Source organism: Drosophila hydei, unplaced genomic scaffold, assembly GCF_003285905.1.
Source record: "Drosophila hydei strain 15085-1641.00,03,60 unplaced genomic scaffold, DhydRS2 tig00008130-arrow-arrow-pilon, whole genome shotgun sequence".
Classification (NCBI taxonomy): Eukaryota; Metazoa; Arthropoda; class Insecta; order Diptera; family Drosophilidae; genus Drosophila; species Drosophila hydei.
Genome location: NW_022045839.1, coordinates 285437 through 298498, shown reverse-complemented (window position 1 = coordinate 298498; position 13062 = coordinate 285437). Strand labels below are relative to the sequence as shown.

Here is a 13062-nt window from a genome sequence, read left to right as displayed (position 1 = left end):
ATATTTCCTGAGTCAGGTGTATTGTAATTCAATGAAATGAATTTTTCTTAAAAATTTGACCCTTTCAGTTCTAAGTAAACAAAGAGTTTTTTTTATTTATTCGGTATTGTACATATATACATATATATAAATATATATATATATATTTTTGATTGTTTCGTATAATCGGATAACAGTAAACCAATTATTTTAATCGATTCTAATTTCAAGCATCTGCACCTGAAGAAACATCGATTCAACGCCGGTAAGCATCACTACAGCTATCATCGATATATCGAAGCTTCGATAACTTTTTGTGCATCACTAGTATACATACACAAAATTTTATCTTCACTTCACTTCATTGCAAGGAGAAATGGTGTGCTTTACGAGTTCAAATTTATTAAAAGCGAAATTGTAAATATTCTTTATATTTTACGCACTTATTAAAAAGTGGATGTGCATATTGACCTAGCGTGTGTTGTGTCGAGATTCAAGCGTGAAAAGAAAAGTGACTCCGATCTGGTTCTGACTGTGTGTGAATCTTGTGAGAGAGCGAGCTTAAAAAGGAAATATACAACATAAAATATTACGTGTGTGAGCTGTACTGAAACATACATACATATATTGAAGGCATTACATCCTGTAGTGTTACTACTAACCCTTTATTAATAGTGTAAGAATTGTTGTATAACCCCATTTAGGAGGGCCTTATCGCAAACCAACATTTTTGACTACATGCATACATACATACATATATACATTTGTATGTGCTAGTAGCAATTGTACATGTGTGCACCATGTACTTATTCGTTAGCATTTAATGTGTGCATATGTATTTACAAATAAAAAACGTGTAAAGTCGATACAATATTTCTTTACACATTCGTAAATACATATGTATGCATATAAATGTTTTCAAATATTGATTAATAATATATAAAACTTTTAATGTCAAATTAAGTCAAGGTTAATAAAATAAGTCTTCGGCATGCCGATTAAATATCCTTGCAAACATATAACAGATTTACGCATATGTCAATTAATAAAAATGTCATGGAATCTATTTTGAAGTCTCTCGAAAAAATTGACCTAGCATATGACATTTGTCATAGAACTAAAAAGTTTTATTTTCAGCATCTGCCGGGTCGGTCGATGATATATCACGCATTGTACATATGCACATACATCACATACATGTGTACATATGCATATATACATACAAACATAAATACGTTTATACAACCGTACATAAAAATGTCATAATGCAAGGGTATTTAAATTAATATATTTACTTAGAACAGAAAATAATTGACATAAGTAGAAAAGACTTTCATTAAACCTATTTATTTACAATGTCTTATTATTTTAAGTTTAGAATATAGTTTAATATTGTCAACCTAAGTGTTTTTAAATATTCTTTATATAAAATAATAGTCTAGAAATATTTGGGAACGTGGTCGAATCAATTAAAACACATTGTTAGTGCAGGTGTGGCTAAATTTCTAGTCAGGAAAATGTGTAAAAAAAATATGTTATATTGTAATAAAATAAAATTGTATTTTGTATTTTAAATTTTAGAATGTAGGAAAAGTAGAATTGATCGACATTTTTATTAAGCGAAAATTACATTATATTATTATTGTACAACTGCTGCAGATGCAAAGTTTAGTAAGAGTAAGAGATGTTGTTGGAGCCCTGGTAAACGATAAGGTATAATATTGAGCTGCTAATATTTCTATATAGTGAGGTCTTATATGCATGGACCCTATGAACTATTAAATCGCTTCAGCTTCAAAAAGCACAAATATTTTCCGGTTTTTATTGCGACTTCATATTAAAAATATAACTATTTGTTGGTTTAAAGTCTAAACCATAAATTAAGGAATTACCTTTCAACTAATACCTAGTTAAACACTTGTCTGTTCAAATGTGAATTAAATTGATTTTGAATGTTTTTATCAGTGTGCATTTAAGAAAGGTCTGTGAGCTGTTTGGAAGATATGAAATTGGAGTATGTGTTTATGAATGTGCATTTGTATATTTATATGTATTTTTGGATACGTGTGTCTGTACGAGTATGTGTATAAATATTAGTGTATGTACGTGAGTAAATATGTATTTTGCTTTTATTGAATGTTGAGATTGAGATTTATACTAAATCTAAATGTCCACACGATTTCCAAGACAAGTTACAACTGAAACATTATATTTTGCAGTATTATTTCCTTCATAGTCAAACATGTTTCCAAATTAACATTTTTTTAATTATTTATTCTTATTAGAGATTTTGACAGATTAGAAGAAAACAGCTTTGTCATATCTATAAAAATGGGAAAATATTTCATTTTAAAATTTGTAAGCTTGAGAAACAAAAGAGAGTCAAGACAATTTATAGTAAATATCTTCACTTAATTTTTACAATTTATATTTCTTTCCTTTATGCTAAATATTATATGTTTAGCCACACATATAGAACGTAGGACATAGATGTCTATAGAAAGTTAGTAATTATTTAAAATTCTATAAGATCAATTCTTGTATCAATTTTATACTAAACTTGTTTTTTGATAATACACACACTTAATAGGCAAATACAAGAACAATGTGTGAACAATCTTTTTGTCTGAGTGAGTGAATTGTATTATTTTGCTTAAGGAAAGTTTGTTAAGAATGGGATTATATGTATTTGAAGTATATATCAGAGTTGATTGAATGATGGCATAGATAACAATTAATTCATTATATTAACGTACAAGATAAATTATATTAAAAATCTTATAAATATTTTAGAATTTTGAGAGAATCGGAAAATGGATTTCGTACAAGTATCCGAGGAGGAGGGTGACGAACCAATTGAACTTCCTGCTGAGGAAGATGGAACTTTGTTAATATCCACACTACAGGCACAATTTCCTGGTTCGTGTGGACTCAAATACAGGAACATCGACTCGAAAGCCGTCCGCGGTGTTCGTTCAAATGAAGGCAGACTTTTTCCACCAAATGCGGATTCGGATTGGGGGGAATATGTCTACTTTTGTGTGTTTCCAAAAGGTATTGAAATTAACAGAAGCTCTGAAGAACAGCCCGACAGTCCTTATCGCACCATATTGCCTCCCATAGAGAACAAACGTAAGAGCGATGATAACTTGGAAAATTCAACTGCAAAAACTAAACGCATTGAAACCCGTTTGCGTTGCACTGATTTGATTGTTTTGGGACTGGCTTGGAAAACTACGGAAGACAGTTTACGCGAGTACTTTGAGAGCTATGGCGAAGTGCTCATGGCGCAAATAAAAAAAGATGGCAAATCGGGACAGTCAAAGGGATTTGGATTTGTACGTTTCGGTTCTTATGAAGCACAAATGCGTGTACTAGCAAATCGCCATCTTATCGATGGAAGATGGTGCGAAGTTAAAGTTCCAAATTCAAAGGTAATGTCAACTTTTACGACAAACAACTTTTAATTAATATTGATGTATTTAAATTGTTAGGGCGTGGGTCATCAAGTGCCGTGTAAAGTATTTGTTGGACGTTGCACAGAGGACATCAACTCAGATGATCTCCGCGAATACTTTTCAAAGTTTGGCGAGGTCACCGACGTTTTTATCCCTCGCCCATTTCGCGCGTTCAGTTTTGTCACATTTCTTGATCCTGATGTAGCCCAGTCTCTCTGTGGCGAAGATCATATAATTAAAGGTAAGCAAAACCTTTTTTATACCACATGAATGTTTATGGACTAACATGTTGATTCTCTTTTAGGGGTGTCGGTTCACGTTTCAAATGCTGCCCCCAAGGCTGAGCAAAGCCGTACCCATCAAGGCCAAAATTACAACTATAATTCTGGAAATAATTTTGGAATGCATTCGTACCATCCTCAAGGGAATCACATGAACTCTGGCCGTAACGGACACCATAGAGGTAATAACCAACACAATCTACACGGAGGTGATAACACTGCAATCGGCAATAGTCACAGCAACATTGGCAGTGGTGGCTACGGAATGGGTAGCAATAATAATTATGGTGGAAATTTGGGCGGGGGTTACACAAATAGTAGTAATCATAATAGTGGTGGCAATATGAACCGCCAAGAAGCAGGTATTCCCTATAATAGGCAGAATAATTTTCATGGCATGAATCAGCCACACAATGGCAACGTAGGTAATAGCGGTTGGATGAACAGGGGACATTTGGACATGCCTAACCTACAAGCTTTAGGCATTAATTCGCAAGGATCCAGCTCTTCAAATCAAGGGCAAAACATGAACAACCCTTTAGGCGTCGGACTTAATTTAAACTCATTGCCGATGAACCCTGCTTTGGTTGCTGCTGCGTTGAATCAGTGGAGCCTTCTTGGCAATCAGCTGCAAAATCAAAACCAGGATCAGCAGGCAAGCCTTCTATACAATATGATTGTTTCAAACAAAAAACTCTTTCAGTTACTTCTCAGGGAGGCAACTTTTTATCATGGATGGCTCAAAACAACGGAGGGCATTCTAACTCTAACATTAACTCTGGGGGCCGCAAAGGACCAAATAATCCAAACAATTCCGGTTCTAGCGCTATGATCAAAGGTGATAACTCAGCTTCTAATGATCAGCAGGTAAGCGCCTACCTGGTAGATCAATATTAAGCAATACTTAATTAATTAATTATTTTACAGAATGGTAACTCCTGGTCAAATCAAAGCAGTGGCTCCCAAAACTCTGTGGACAAATCAAATTTTCTCTAAATAAATAACTATAAACTGTAAAGCACTTTACCAATATGGTACGACAAATATCGAATTAAATCAGTTTTAATTCAACAATTAAATTATACTTGTTAATATTTATCATTGTGTCGGGACATTGTGGGTTCGATGGAGAACGATTTATTTTCACGATGCCATATTTTAAGTAAAAACAAAGAAAGCTAGAGTAAGCATTGATTACATCTGCAACTTATGAGTTTAAGACATAGGGACTATATAAAACGCATCATATTTACATCTCGATCTAAAACTCAAAAATTTGTGATCGAAATTAATCGATACAGAAGAATATAAATTGAATTTATAAATTAAATTTTTAGTTTTAATGAAAAAATTGAAAGTCGATTTTTTCGCAGCATATAAAAATGTACAAGTATAAAAAAAAACAGTATTTCAACAAATATATATTATTAGTATACATTAGATCAGGAAACTTATTTTTGATATGCAAATATTAATAGCAAAAATATTCAACATTATTGGCTAAAATTATCGAAAAAATGTTAGTTTATATTTTAGTGTTTTATTCCGCTGTTCCAAATCGAATTTAGAGATTTGACTTTAACGGAAAAGCAATTTATTTTCAGTGTGCAGTGAAACTTCAAACAGGCGGTTAAGGATCGACAAATATGGATCAAACAATTCGAAGTAGATTTATTTCTCAGCAATTATTGTATTTTATTGCTGGTCGGCGATGTTGTCAACAATTTGCTTGCACATTCCGAACAGCTGAACACTCTGTATTTATATATTCAGCGCGTACATTGGGTCTGCGTTCACAAGTTGTTTTAACTAACGGACAGGAATGTGTGAAGGTGTTTAAGCAAACATGCAGGCATTATTTGGAAGAGCCAAAATTGTTGGCTTTAAGTCCATCAACTGTAATGTACATGTTCCCATTATTAGCACGTGCAAATGTCAAGGAAAATAATCTAGATTATGTAGAGAATCTCTGGACAATACAACCTCCATCGCTTCATATCTCGCTTGCAGCTTTGGGTCAATCAACAACATTGAAAAAACATTGCAAGAGCTTGCCGAATGCTCTAAATAACTCGCGTCTTAATGAGATCCTCGAGTCAATTAATGGCCATCGCTTAACTGTGTTTGATGGTAATCTTTCCTTGGATAAATCTATATTATTTCCGCTAATTATTTTGAAGGATTCCGAATCCAAAAAGAAAAACATTCGTATAATTTGTATCGAAGACAAGGATATTCTAGCGATATATAATTGCGAACGTTTTGCCGAATGTTTGGGAGAAAATATTGGAGAAACCGTGGGAATCCAGGTGCCTCAACACAATAGCATTAGCTCCATAACGCAAGTTGTCTATACGACCGCTACATACTTTCTACGCACGTTGTTTAATAAGAATGCAACCAATAAATTCAATCAGATTTCACACTTTGTGGTAAACGATGTTCACCTACACGCTCCATATACTGATATTTTGCTATTTGAATTAAAGCAAGCATTACGTTTGGAGCAAAACCTGAGAATTATATTACTATCGCAAGCGTGTGACCCAACGCGATTTGTGAATTTTTTCGGCGAAGGCAAAAAATTCTGTATAAAACCAACAAACTTATTTACGCTGAGCATTTCTTATCTGGAAGACATTCAGAACACCATAGCCGCCGAAGCTATTGATAAAGGTCCTGAGATCTACAAAAAACAACGACAAATGTTTAGAAATAAGAATAAGAGAAATGAACAAATAGATAAATGTCTGCAGGCATACGAGGAGATTGGCACCGATGTTGCTCTACGCCCAGTGCTCTATTTAATTAATTATGAACTGGTGCCGGTGGATTATCAACATTCACTTACTGGAAAGACGGCTATTTATATTGCTGCACAGCTGGGCAAGGTACATCATTTGCGACTGTTGTTGTTCATGGGTGCTAATCCAAAGATCGTGAGTGAAAGCCATGAAAACGCTATAACTATTGCTGCTGCAAAAGGAAATGTCGAGTGCGTTGATATCCTTAACAATTTCTGTCTTCATGGCTACTTTGCTAAAAACGCTAAACCACAATTTGTTGATTACGATGTTATAGTGGATTTAATATATCTCATTTATGCTAAGCGCCATTTCTCGACAGGTAAGATATAACCATTTTGATCATTTTATAATTCTAAATAGTAATCAACATAAGATGTGGAAACCACAGACTACATATGTAATGCAAGTAAAATATTATTAAGTTACGTAGTATATGACAAATATATATATTGGTATAGAAAATTATTTATACAATGAGTATTCCGGATACAATTTCAAAGGCAATGAATTTACTCAATCTCAATATTGACTAAATCGATTTTTTAACTATCGATATGTTCTATTCCAATTGTTTCAACTCATTTAATCATATAATTTTTAGTTGAATCAATATTAATTAGGTCATCAACTAATATGTTAATCTTTAATAACTTTAATTTATCATTGACTAGTTCTACCAAATTTTATATATAATATAATCTACGACAACTGAAATGAACTATGGCTTCAAATGACGTGAGTTGAAATGAAAGTATGTAAACTCTTGAAGTGTCACAATAGTTTTACTAAAAGCACGAGAAGTTCAAGAACATGTATTATTGGTCCATCTCTACGTTTATATCGATATTTTCGGCGTTGCTATTAGAATATTGTGTTTTTGATCAAAACGATATTTCGCAAGTGCATTGTTTAATAAAAATGAACACAAATTTGGAAAGCAATAAAGGAAAAGTAATTCCGGCAACCAAGCGCCCAGATGGCACATGGCGCAAAGCGCGGCGAGTGAAAGATGGTTACGTACCACAGGAAGAAGTGCCGCTATACGAAAGCAAGGGCAAACAGTTTAGTGCCCAACGACAAACGGGCGTCCCGCCAGGCATGTGCCCAATCTTAGCCGCTGAGATCAAAAAGGTGCGCGAGAAAAAGGAGAAGGCTAAAGAGAAGAAGGTTGAGAAACAACAACTAACTAAAATTGCTGCCAGACCAACGACAGACGCCGCGAGAATGACCAACTCTTCAACTACGAATAATATTCACAATGAATCTCCAAAAGATTGTGAATTGTCTAAGCTAACGAAAACTTTAGATAAGAACTTGACAATCGTCGAAGAACCTGAGATGGATATAGCGAAACAAATCAAAAAATTGAAAAAGAAAATACGAGAAATTGAGCAAATAGAAACTAAAATCCAATCAGGCGATATTAATAAACTTGACAAAGATCAAATGGAAAAGGTGAAAAAGAAGCCGGAAATCTTAAGACAATTGAAAACTATTGAGGAAAGCTCCACTGCCATCAAACATTCATAGTTCATTGCATGTCTCGTGTCTGTTAAATAGTTTTAATAATTGTAATTTAACAGTAATCTAAATGCAGCATACATCTGTTTTAAAAATGTGTGTGTTTTCGTTCAAACTGTTCAATATTTTGATACAATTAGCAAGAAGCAAAGTGTTTTATTATTTTAAATTATTTTATAAATAAATGTGGAACGAAGCAGTCGAAATGTTTGTGTATTACTTATTTTCATCTATATGTATCTATCTATATTTTTCGCAGGAAACATATTGATCATATTGCCGACTTATTATCATTTGGTTAAGCTCAACTTTATGCTATTAAGAAATTTATTAACAGGAAATTTACAAGAGTTTTCCATATTTCTGCTACACAAGGACATGGACAAAGAGTATTTATACTCGTTGATGAAATCTCCATTGAAGACACGCAAAATTGTCTTGGCTACGGATATAATCGAATTATTGCCAATTGCAATATCATTTCAGTATCTCATAGATACAGCATGCCAGAAGAAATCTTTATATGATGGAATCAGCAATAGCATCGAGGAAAGATATGAGTGGGCTGCAAAAGATTGTCTTTTGAGAAGACAATTGATACTAGATACAAGCGTTGATGAAGGTTGGTTACACAGCAAGTTTGCCCAGATGCAATTATAAAATTAATATATCATTTACAGCTATTACTGAAAAACATTGCTTTCGCCTAATATCAAGAGATATTTACGACGGGCTGAGCGAGTCTAGCCAACCACCGATGCAGACAATGCAATTGGACAAAATCTGTTTGACTGTTAAATTATTGTGCCCAAGTTCATGTATTAGGGAATATCTCACAAATACGATTGCTCCACCTTCGGTTTTAAGTATACACCAGAATGTGGCATTTCTGAAGAAGATCGAAGTATTGGATCAATCAGAGGCGGTGACCTGGCTTGGCTGTCGCTTGATCGATATACCCGTCTCTTGCCAAATGGGAAGAACTTTAATATTTGGCATTTTACTACAATGCTTAGATCCGATATTAACTATTGTTAGCTCTTTGTCTACAGCAGATCCATTGACTCTTCCCTTCAACGACGACATTGACTCTATCTGGAATAAGTTTACGATTTACATACAAAATTGTATCAAAGGCGAACGTGCTCGCTTAGCAGAAGATCAATTGTCAGATCATATAATATTTGTACGTCTATTCCTAGAATGGCAAGCAGGATTTAAAAATAATACTGTACCTCTTTATCTAACCGACGAATATGACTTCGTGCTCAATGGACTCATGGAGCAGCTGAATTTAAAGCGTATGAAAATTGTTAGCGCCTTACGAGCTGCCAATTTGGTTCATAGCCATGGTCAACTGAGTATACAAAACGTTAACATAAAATCGAACAATTGGCCCCTGGTTAAAGCTGCTCTAACGGGCGGCATGTATCCCAATATTTGTGCCGTAGATCAAAAGCAAAAATCACTGCATTCGGGTCAGTCGACAAATGTTTATTTGCTTTCGAATTCGGTTTTGCGTAACTTTTTGGAACCATTTCAAACAACGGCTCAATGGATCGTCTGCACGAAAGAGAAAAATATAATCAGATATGCAACTGCTGTGACTCCACTGGCTGTGGCTATGTTTGCAGGTTTGTATTCCATATAAGCTATATACCTATATGAGCTAATATTGCATTATCTTTCCAGGATCAGAGAAAGTGGGGTTCGGGCACAGCCCAGAGATCTCGTCGCCATCAGCTAAAGACAACATAAGTTTTTTCATAGACGAATGGATTTGGTTGAGTGTATCGAAATACGATTTTGATCTCGTGGTAAAAACACGTCAAGAGTTTTTTAAAGCCTATCAATATTTCCTAAAACATTGCTCCGCGTTGGACAAGTGGCGAAACGATTCTAAAAATCCGTTGCCACATTTACTCTTTGAAACGCTGACTAAAATCTTAGAAAACGAAGACGCAGCAGCTGGATTTAAGAAATGCTCCAACATTGGTTTTCGACCCGCTCTCAAATTACCAAATCTGTATTTACTAAGTGTCAATTCACACTTCACTTGGCAGCAAATGGATGAAGCGAATATGCATCGTATGGAGAAGCATTTCTTTTTGCTATATACACAAGATAATCCAAACAGCTTTTATAGAAAAAGCGATGCAGCCTACATGGAAAGTATTCTTGGCAAGTTTGTAAGGCCAATTGACTCAGCTACTAGGCATATTTATTTAATTTTATATTCAAAAAAACCTGATGTGGCATTAAGCATTTGTCGAGCTCAAATACAAAATGATGAATTTGTGTTAAAGGAATATTTTAGAAATACAATCGCATTAGGAGAAATTTTGTAAGTATATGAATCCTTAACACTTTGTTGTTGTAGTGAAACAGCAGCTCTTTAGCCGTGGGTTCAGGGTATTTTTTAGCCAGGCACTGCTGCTCAGAGCACTCTTTCTCTTCCCATTCAAATCGAGAACATATTATAATATATATTTCTCTTTTATAGGCAAGCCTGTGCATCTTTAAATGTGCCCGCTCCCAATTTCGATGGCCGGCATGTATTGAGGCTTGTGGATAAAAGAGTTGGAAATTTAATTATGGATTTATTTGCATTTCGACACCATTGGATACACACACATAACAATTAATATTAATTATACAATCAGTATTAGTATTGATGGCGTTCAGCTAGTAGAATGTGTTCCAATATTGATCTAAGAGTATCAACTAGGAAAGCACTTCGGATAAATTATGTTACTTAAGCATAGTTACGGATAGTACAACTACAATAACTATGTATTACTATTATCATAAAAGTGAAATTGAATTTATTACATACGTAATCTCATATAGAAACTTAATTGTGTATAACTTGTAGACATGAATGTATAGGAAAATGCATCATCGTTTCAATTATCATTTTTTCTTCTTCATACAATACAAAATATTATATTCTTTTTATAATACATTTGGTTTATATTCGATATTAGTTATTCGAGATTATTCATGGAAGTACATGTAAATGGTAATGTAGATTTACAAACTATATAAAATGATATATTTAATGGCACCCACAGGACTTAACGATCATGTTTCTATACTTTTTCAAATTAACATTCTCATCGTTGAGGTGATAGAGCACAGGCAATGCGCCCAATCGTGTTGGTGCACAGCAGGGCTTGGGCACTCGCTTCGGCTCGATGAGATGGACCAGAGTTTGAACAATCGCATGATTCGTCGCATTCATATGCGCATTAAGTGGAAAATTACATTCGCCGCTGCAGTAGAAGGCGCCATAGCCATCTGGTGCAATAATCCAATCGTGCCAGCCCAGATCTTTGAAGTCAATATAAAGTGTTTGCATCTGACAGCTGCGTGTATTCTCGACGATATTTTCTGCAAACGGATTCACCGTCTCCGATTTGCTCTTCTTTCGCTGATGTAAAGTACTGCGTTTTGTACGCTTCTGTGAGCTGTGCGAGGCTGTGGCCTTGATCAGTTCGGGACCCCTAAAAAATCCAATCATAAACGGTTGATTGTCATCGTCTACCTTGATCTTGCGATGTATCAAGCCAATATCATCCAATTTAATTTCACGATCTGGCTTATTCAGAGCGTGTGCTCCGATATAAATGCCATGATTTTCATTCGAATTGATGCGCCAATCGTGCAAAGCTTCTGTGACATTCAACTCCAACCAGCCAACGTAATCACCCGTTGTGTTTACCGAGGAAAGCGGCTCCAACGTATTCTGAGACGATCCGCTCGATCGTATCATATAGACGGTAACCGTAAATTGTTTATTAGTCGTCATCCATTTGCCTTCATTTGAATTCTGATAGATACGCAATTCGGACATCATTAGATAATTATCATTGGGTATATTGCTGACATCGAACCAGAGACGACGTCCATGTTCGTGTCGCATCTCTTCGACGTTGTGATTGCGTTTATTTAAAAATGTCATTATAATATCACTTTCATCAATTGCACGTTTATCGAGATCTGTTATAAAATTCTTTTCATTTTCATTTAGATCACGCTTGGATCGACTGTGTTCATTGTTATTTTGAATACTGAGTCCTTCTTCAGCGGTAATGCGATTATAAACATCAAGTAAAAACTTCGGTGCCGATTTTCTTAGAGACAGCCCATGGCTACGATGATGCATGGGACGATCAGCTATTCCTAGGAACTCCAATATTTCATAGGATACATCCAGCTTGTCATCGTCAGTTAGTACACGTTGCATTACCGTCTGATCTTTACCATTATCGACGTATATGCCAGATTGTGTCGATTCGGCTTGAGGCGCAGTAAAAATTATGAATATTACGGCGAAAAGCGTTTGTAAAACGCCAATTGATGGTGTCATCGTGTTTTACACAGTAAGTCGATTGTTTTAAACTGCCAGCAAAGTAGACTGTTTCTTTGACTGTTCTATTGTGATCTTTTCTATTAGTATAGTTTTTAATGTGTACATTAAATATACATACACACTGGTATTAGATTCGTTGTATGTATCTTAATCCCATGGATGCATTTTTTTGTTAGCTATTTCCAAATAAGTTGGCAGAGCCAACATGATCGCCAGTGTGTTGCACCTGCGGAACTAGTTAACTAGCTCTTTTTATCTCAACGTTCGTAAGCCGTGATTTTTGTATATTACAGTATCACAGTTTCAAATAACATTTGTATAAATTTAAAATATCAGTCACTTAATTTAAACAAATTTATTTCACAAAACGGTACCAAGCATTTAATTTATGGAAAAAATTATATCAACAATTATTTGAACGTTAGTAATTTTCTGTTTCAGTTACGAAATAAATATATAATATTGCAGTGTTAACTATCTAAATAATTTGTATTATGCATACACCAATTTACCAACTGTATAGTACACAGTTACAAAATTTAAATTTAAATTTAAAATATTTTCCCGCTTTTACATTAACTCAAACAGCTGTGTGTAGCACCAGCTTCATCAAAACTCAACAGTGTTTTTTTTTTCAATTA

General features: G+C 34.6%; 4 protein-coding genes across 10 annotated transcripts; 3 read left to right on the top strand and 1 right to left on the bottom strand.

Annotated features, from left to right (window-relative positions):
* The first annotated feature begins 309 nt into the window (after positions 1 to 309).
* LOC111600009 (TAR DNA-binding protein 43) lies at positions 310 to 4756 on the top strand. Of its 5 annotated transcripts, XM_023315912.2 has the most exons (7): positions 310 to 655; positions 2773 to 3033; positions 3103 to 3413; positions 3474 to 3678; positions 3742 to 4373; positions 4433 to 4585; positions 4646 to 4756. In XM_023315912.2, exons 2-7 carry the CDS (start codon positions 2793 to 2795, stop codon positions 4712 to 4714), a joined length of 1611 nt encoding a protein of 536 aa, XP_023171680.1. In that variant the 5' UTR covers positions 310 to 655; positions 2773 to 2792; the 3' UTR covers positions 4715 to 4756. The 5 variants fall into 5 exon arrangements, with proteins under 5 accessions (XP_023171680.1, XP_030081199.1, XP_030081201.1 ...); XM_030225339.1 differs by having other exon boundaries at positions 310 to 572; positions 2773 to 3413; XM_030225341.1 differs by having other exon boundaries at positions 2773 to 3413; positions 3742 to 3900; positions 4422 to 4585.
* Positions 4757 to 5334: 578 nt separating this feature from the next.
* LOC111600073 (benign gonial cell neoplasm protein) lies at positions 5335 to 10913 on the top strand. 2 transcript variants are annotated; one of them, XM_023316011.2, is made up of 5 exons: positions 5335 to 6844; positions 8384 to 8668; positions 8727 to 9680; positions 9739 to 10390; positions 10550 to 10913. In XM_023316011.2, the coding sequence occupies exons 1-5, from the start codon at positions 5365 to 5367 to the stop codon at positions 10689 to 10691; spliced, it is 3513 nt and encodes a 1170-aa protein (XP_023171779.2). In that variant the 5' UTR covers positions 5335 to 5364; the 3' UTR covers positions 10692 to 10913. The 2 variants fall into 2 exon arrangements, with proteins under 2 accessions (XP_023171779.2, XP_023171778.2); XM_023316010.2 differs by having other exon boundaries at positions 8306 to 8668.
* LOC111600076 (partner of Y14 and mago) lies at positions 7353 to 8252 on the top strand. The gene has a single exon (XM_023316015.2). It carries the CDS (start codon positions 7444 to 7446, stop codon positions 8053 to 8055), a length of 612 nt encoding a protein of 203 aa, XP_023171783.1. The 5' UTR covers positions 7353 to 7443; the 3' UTR covers positions 8056 to 8252.
* Positions 10914 to 11024: 111 nt separating the features above from the next.
* LOC111600075 (protein 60A) lies at positions 11025 to 12611 on the bottom strand. 2 transcript variants are annotated; one of them, XM_023316012.2, is made up of 2 exons: positions 12540 to 12611; positions 11025 to 12483 (listed from the first exon to the last, which is right to left on the bottom strand). In XM_023316012.2, exon 2 carries the CDS (start codon positions 12416 to 12418, stop codon positions 11105 to 11107), a length of 1314 nt encoding a protein of 437 aa, XP_023171780.2. In that variant the 5' UTR covers positions 12419 to 12483; positions 12540 to 12611; the 3' UTR covers positions 11025 to 11104. The 2 variants fall into 2 exon arrangements, with proteins under 2 accessions (XP_023171780.2, XP_023171781.2); XM_023316013.2 differs by having other exon boundaries at positions 11025 to 12478; positions 12540 to 12604.
* Between the last annotated feature and the right edge of the window lie 451 nt (positions 12612 to 13062).

Bases quoted from the DNA above. Each gene is read 5' to 3' on its own strand.
- LOC111600075 (XM_023316012.2), bottom strand. From the start codon at position 12,418: ATGACACCATCAATTGGCGTTTTACAAACGCTTTTCGCCGTAATATTC.
- LOC111600073 (XM_023316010.2), top strand. From the start codon at position 5,365: ATGGATCAAACAATTCGAAGTAGATTTATTTCTCAGCAATTATTGTAT. The intron at 9,681-9,738 runs GTTTGTATTCCA...TTATCTTTCCAG, and splicing joins GGCTGTGGCTATGTTTGCAG to GATCAGAGAAAGTGGGGTTC. The intron at 10,391-10,549 runs GTAAGTATATGA...TCTCTTTTATAG, and splicing joins ATCGCATTAGGAGAAATTTT to GCAAGCCTGTGCATCTTTAA.
- LOC111600076 (XM_023316015.2), top strand. From the start codon at position 7,444: ATGAACACAAATTTGGAAAGCAATAAAGGAAAAGTAATTCCGGCAACC.
- LOC111600009 (XM_030225339.1), top strand. From the start codon at position 2,793: ATGGATTTCGTACAAGTATCCGAGGAGGAGGGTGACGAACCAATTGAA. The intron at 3,679-3,741 runs GTAAGCAAAACC...ATTCTCTTTTAG, and splicing joins CGAAGATCATATAATTAAAG to GGGTGTCGGTTCACGTTTCA. The intron at 4,586-4,645 runs GTAAGCGCCTAC...ATTATTTTACAG, and splicing joins CAGCTTCTAATGATCAGCAG to AATGGTAACTCCTGGTCAAA.